The sequence below is a fragment of the Talpa europaea genome (assembly GCF_964194135.1).
Source record: "Talpa europaea genome assembly, chromosome: 12".
NCBI lineage: Eukaryota > Metazoa > Chordata > Mammalia > Eulipotyphla > Talpidae > Talpa > Talpa europaea.
In genome coordinates this window covers 47367896-47373895 of record NC_140079.1, presented here as the reverse complement: position 1 = coordinate 47373895, position 6000 = coordinate 47367896, and the positions used below count along the sequence as shown (strand labels likewise).

Below are 6000 nucleotides of genomic sequence, written 5' to 3'. Positions count from 1 at the left end.
CAGGCACCTTCGCAACCCAGCGCTCAACCGCTGCGCCACCGGGGAGGCCCTAACTAACTGCTTTCTCATGGAATTCAGAACTCACCATCTCTCTGCCTAGGATGCATGGCCCATTGTGCAAACTCTTATTCATAACTCAAAACCTCATTTATAATGCCCCTTCCTTAGGAAGTCTTCCTGACATCCCCATCTAGGTTCCTCCAGGACTTGTCCCTCCCATCAGCCCAGAGAGGGATGTCCATATCTGCCTTTTTCCTCCCCACCACCTGCCCATCACCCTGCACAGGCCAGACCTGGCGAAGAAGGGTAACATTAGAAATATTAGATCCTCCCCACTTAACCACTTCTCTCTGGTGAAGTGAAGAAAACTTCCTGGAGCAGAAAAAGGCTCTTTTAAATTTTTATTAGAAAATAAAGTGTTTATTCAAAGGACATTAAAAGGCCAAGGACGTGTGGGGGAGTTGGCGTATGGAGGAGTGACACTCGTAGGCTCAGACAGGCTGGGCGTGGGGCTCCTCTCCAGGGACTCAGAGGCTCTGGGGAGGTGGGGGAGGGGAACCCCGGAGCACAGCAGAGGGCAGTGCTGGGCTGGGGTCAGCAGCAGGCGGGCTCTGTGGGCCTAGCAGCTTACCAGGTACATCCCTGTGGAGGGAGGCTGTGAGGGCACAGGAGGGAAGGGGGACTATGCCCCTAACCTGGGATCCCGCAATTCTCTTCAAACCACCCCATAAATCGCTGTTCCCACTGCCCTAGTAGCCCCTCCTGAGGGAGGAAAATGGAATGGGGGTGAGGGGATGGTGCAGCAGTGGGGATCCTGCTCCCTGTCTTGGGTCCTTGAAAGGATACCATCTAGAGCACACCCCAGGCACATGCCTCTTCTCAACCCCTCCCACACGACCCTAACTGCCCCTCCCCACCCTGGGTCTCCAGGCCCCAACACCCACTTATCCTTCCCAAACACCCCAAATGCCTTCCCCCACCCCTGCACCCTGACAGAAGCAGAGGGTGGCTCAGGACTCAACATGGTCTCAGGGTGCTCAGAGGCAGGGTTGGGAGTACCTGTGGCGAATCTCCTCTTTACCAGCGACATGCGGTAGCCACTGCCCACCAGTTCCAATTCCACCCCTGACAGAGTGGTCCCCTCGCTGGTGAACTGGGCAGCCACAGGGCTGGGCGTGCTGGGCCCCGAGCATGGCTCCCAGCTGGCGGACAGACGGCCGGATCCTGGGGAGGCCTGAGGTCAGCTGTGCTCTACCCCTGGCCCATCCAGCTGTGAGCTAGGCCAGCCCTGCCAACCCCTGTGATCTGTGCCCCTCTGACTCTCTTGTACCCCCTGCCCATTCTCCTTTGGCCCTGCAGGGCTGTGTATGTTTTTCACAGGCGTGGGTATACCTGCCTTGTCTATCCTAGGGGTGCCCTCTCTTCCAGCTTTGCCCTTTCAAGTATTCCTCAATGCCCACAATTCTCCCCCCTCTCCCACAACCCCAATTCTCCCACCAGATCCCCCAAGCCCTCTTGTACAACCATACTCACCCCCTGCTTCTGACACATCTGGAAGTTTCCAGAGGAGCCGCTTCTCCTCCAAGTTCCTGGTATCAAGAGAGGCTCAGTCAGGTCTCCCCCTCACAGGACACTGGAAGCCCAGGGTCCCAGCACAGCTGCCTCTCAGTTACATGACCCCAGAAACCAGGTCTCCTTCCTTGCCTCAGTTTCCCCAGATGCGAAATAGAGGTAGGGTATGGAGTAGCTGGTTCCTGAGGGCCCCATCACTTTGAATCATTTTTAGATAAATCTGGCTTCTCTGGGGCAGGTTGTTTGTACAAAAAAAATGGGAACACGGCTTAGTGACTAAAAGCCCCAGGGCTAAGAAATGGCACCTGGGTTCAAATCCTGCTGTGAGCTCCAATAAGAAACCTAACCTCGGGCCTCCCTGTTGACTCAGGGGGTTGAGACGCAACCTATGAAGCTTTCCGTAGCCGCTGCAGCGTGAGTTCAATCCCCAGCCAGGGAGCTACCCACATGGCACAGCAGACCTCTCCTGGCTCTCCTGCTGCTCTCCTCAGCAGTGTATTTAAGTCAATCTGCTTGTTCTGTTCCCCACTCTGTCTCTGGTGAATCCTCTCACTTCCCACACCTCTGGCCTGTACCCCAGCTCTTGTATGCATGAATGGATAGATCTTTAAAAAAAAAAAAAAGAAACCTAACCTCCCAATTCCCCAATACCCCTCCCATGATGGGGAGGATAGCAGCCTAACCTAGACTGAGCCCCAAGCCAGTCAGCCTGCGCAGAGCACAGGGAACATGCCTGACAGGCAGGAAATGCTCCTTTCTGGATGTTAACAATGTTACCCTTCAAAGTGAGCCCCAGGACAGACCCTTGAGTTGCTGCATCAAGGTGAGGCCTGGGGGGAGCAGTTCTGGGGGCACTGTTGAGGCGCCCTTGGCACAAACCCTCACCAGGTGGCAGCTGGCTGCAGGCGGACGTTGGTCACAGGCTCTCCCACCGGCAGCAGGATCTGGACATTGGTGAGCGGCGTGGGCACGGCTGTCGCACCAGGCCGGTAGCTGTACTCCACCGAGACCTGAGTGAGTGTTGCCCCACAATGCCAGTGGGCGGTCAGCTGCAGGGGCACCGACTGCGGACCTGGGCGGGAGAACTAGGAAGAACCAGAGAAGGGACACAACTTGGGTTGGGCTGTGCTGCCACTCTGGGCACTCAACCACCTTGATGCTACCTTTCAACCAACGAGACTGCACTGCACAAAGCACCGGATTCCTGGGAGACTTTGGAGATCAGAGTTGGTATTACACTAGCTTCCCAGCAGAGGGCAGGAGAGTACCTCATACTAGCAAAGTCACCTGTTAGACTGCAGACCTATTAGTTGTTGCCTGGCCAGGTGTCTGGCAGGGTCCTAGGGAAGGGGCTCTTCTAATTTTCAGAAAGGTGCCATGGACACTATGGGAGGCTTGTCTCCCCTCCAGCCCCCTCCACTTATTCACTGCTCATCCTCGAGACCCACCTGGTATCGGAGCAGCACGAGGTTGTAATAGGAGGCAGCTGGGTTCTGCTCTGCCTGGCGTTGCAGGGCCTCGGTCAGAGCTGCCATGTTGAGCCAGAAGTCTTTGGTCTCAGGGTCACTCTGGGAGGGGTCACTGCAGAGACCAGGAATGATCACCCTGCCCTCAGGAGATGCCATCCCAGGGTCCCCAGCATCCCACCTACCCCAATGGTTTCCTAAAGATTCAGATTCCCAGCTCATCTTGGCCCAGCAAAAACATGACCCTCGGGGGGACAAAGGGTAGGGAGCAAAGGAGGGAGAAGTGAGGTTCAGGGAGGGAGAGACACTTGCCCGGGGTCACACAGCAGATCTCTGAAGGCAGAGCAGGTATTCAGAGGTAGGGAAACCCTGGCTTCCACCAGCCTCTGGGCCCCCCTGCCCTGGCCCCGCTTCCTCCCACAGTACCTGAAGAGCAGGTCAGCATTGGGCTGGAAGTGCTCGATGGGGGCTGTGTGCACCAGGCGGAAGCTGAGGACAGGTGGGGGTGGGGTCCCACTGAACACCCTCACGATGCCAGCAGGGAAGGTCATGGTCAGCTCCCCAGTTACTCGAGCCAGGCAGCTGGGATGGAAGGTGGGGGGGAGAGACTCTGGACTCTGGCTCAGGGCTCTGCCTGGCACCTCATCTTCCCCTCTTCCTTTTCCTTGAATCCTGTGGCTCCCTAGTTCCCTCAGAAATGTAGGGCCTTGACCATACCCCACATCTTCACTTCCCATCTCCTCCCCTGGCATCCCTGCCTGGACAGCAAAGCAAGAAGCAGGAAGAATCCACACAGGGCTGAGGAGTATAGGAACACTCCTGTCCCTGGTTCTCTTCTTCCTGCAGGCCACCAGGAAGCTCAAAGCAAAGCATTCAGTTTAATAATTGGCTTCAGCATGGGTTTCAGGTATAATACTCGCTTCTGCCCCTTACTGCTGGCAAGTGGGCAGGGATGGGGCACAAACAACATCGAGGGTGTCCAACTGGCCTTATCTTTGTGATTTGATTTTTAAGAACTTTTTGGACGGGGGCCTCCCTGGTGGCGCTCAGGGGTTAAGTCTCAGCACTATGACGCTATGCGCAGCCTCTGCAGCATGAGTTCGATCCCCACCCGGGAGCTACCCACATGGCGCAGCAGACCTCTCCAGGCCTCTCCTGACTTGCCTGCTGCTCCCCTCAGCAGTGTATTTCAGTCAATCTGCCTGATCTGTTCCTAACTGTCTCTGGTGAATCCTCTCACCCCCACACCTCTGGCCTGTACCCTAGTTCTTGTATGCATAAATACATACATCTTTTTGGGGAAAAAAAGGACTTTTTGGATGGGTCTGCCGCCAGATTATACCTGACCCCTCAAGCTACCCCTAACTTGTCACCTACCTCCTCCCTGGGGCTGGCCTCTGGTCTCATTCCTTCTACTTCCGTGCCCATAGCAACCTCAGAGGTTCCTCTAAACTGTGACCACAATGCCTCCCACTACGCAAATACCCTCATGGTCTCACTACCCCGGGAGAGGGGCCTGGTTGCTTAGCTCAATGTTCAAGGCTCTTCCACAGCCAAGCAGGTTAGATGCAGCCTTCCTGGGAGCCCTGAACCCCATCACTGTCTGTACTGCTCCACATCACCACATACCTGGTACTGTGGCCCCGGAAGTAGGCGTGGACATACTCTGTGAAGGCGATGGCCACAGGCAGAGCATCTTGAGAGCCTAGGACAACAGGACTTGGGCCCCGGGAGACTCCTGGAAGTGGAACGGGAGGGAGTGGGGGGCAGAGAGGGTGGGCACAGGTTTCAGAACCCACCCTCTGCCAACAGGGTCTCTACCATATCACTTAGCTACCCACCCAGACCAAAGAAGGCACCCCACATACCATGCCCTGTCTGGGATGGGAAGTTGGGCCGTTCTGGGGCCATGCTGGGGGCTGAAGAACCCAGTGGGGAGGGACTCAGGGAACGAGACTGGAATTGAAGGACACAAGGTGGGTTGTGAACACCCCCAGGAGCAGTGCCCTGAGGATGAACTGAAGCAGGCCCCAGCCCCGCCCCTGCCATGCCCCCTTATCCTACCAGGTCCCCGTTGCTGCGTGTGAGGGGGCAGGACACCTTTCTGGATCGGTGTCTTTGCGGTGGGGCGGCCAGGCCCTCCCTGGATATTGGCTCAGCAGGTACAGGCGTCAGGTCTGCGAGTAAGCATGAGAGATGTGGCATGGGGCCTCCCACGCTGCCCCAGGGGCTGGAACTTGGCCCTCACCTGGGAGTCAGGCTTGCTTGGGGGAGACCCCCGATGGTCTGAAGTCCTCGGCTGCACTCAAGGTGCTGGACAGGACTGCGATGCCACCTACTACCCCGAGCCTCCCAGAAACCTGACTCTGGCCCAGAAGCAGTGAGCTCCCCGTCAGTGGGGGTATGCGAGAGAGGGCTGCAGGCTTAGGAGGCAGCCATACCATGGGGGGATCTGGCAGGGGACTTTAATCCGACAGCCCTTCAATGCGGGTGAGAAATTTGGCAATTCCACCACTTTGATCCTCTCTGAGAGGATGAGCAGAGTCCCTTACCCTGGCATATATCTGAGTTTCCCTTCTTCTAATCTAATAGTCACAGCGTAACACTCAGATTTCCCTGGATTTCCTGCCTCCTGCTCTGCCCCATCTACAATCACTTGCTCTTCCACCTCCCCTCCCACCCACACCCCAGTGGTGCCGCTCTCTATCCCAGGGTTTCGCAGCCCTGGCACTGCTGACATCTGGGGCTGGATCATTCTCTGTGGTGAGACCATCCTGTACACTGCAGGGTGCTGATCCGCACGCTAGTCTAGACCCACCAGTCGCCAGTAGCAACCCCCCTCTCCCTCACCCCCAGTGGTGAGAATCAAGGATCAGTAGTGACACTGCCAAGTGTCTCCCGGGGCGTGTGTGCGCACGCAGAATTGCCCTGGGTGAGAATCTCTGTTCTACTCATCTACACT

General features: G+C 56.7%; 1 protein-coding gene across 1 annotated transcript in view; it reads right to left on the bottom strand.

Annotated features, from left to right (window-relative positions):
* Nucleotides 1-475: 475 nt before the first annotated feature.
* The window catches only part of FCHO1 (FCH and mu domain containing endocytic adaptor 1), a gene marked incomplete at its 5' end in the record, with an annotated part of 29772 nt that continues 24247 nt past the window's right edge, over nucleotides 476-6000 (bottom strand). Inside the window, 9 exons of the mRNA XM_084249463.1 lie at nucleotides 476-642; nucleotides 1060-1224; nucleotides 1534-1589; nucleotides 2458-2657; nucleotides 3021-3153; nucleotides 3465-3620; nucleotides 4668-4776; nucleotides 4907-4994; nucleotides 5103-5215. Coding sequence (XP_084105589.1) covers nucleotides 620-642; nucleotides 1060-1224; nucleotides 1534-1589; nucleotides 2458-2657; nucleotides 3021-3153; nucleotides 3465-3620; nucleotides 4668-4776; nucleotides 4907-4994; nucleotides 5103-5215 — 1043 coding nt within the window. The 3' untranslated portion in view covers nucleotides 476-619. The remainder of the gene's footprint in view (nucleotides 643-1059; nucleotides 1225-1533; nucleotides 1590-2457; nucleotides 2658-3020; nucleotides 3154-3464; nucleotides 3621-4667; nucleotides 4777-4906; nucleotides 4995-5102; nucleotides 5216-6000) is intronic.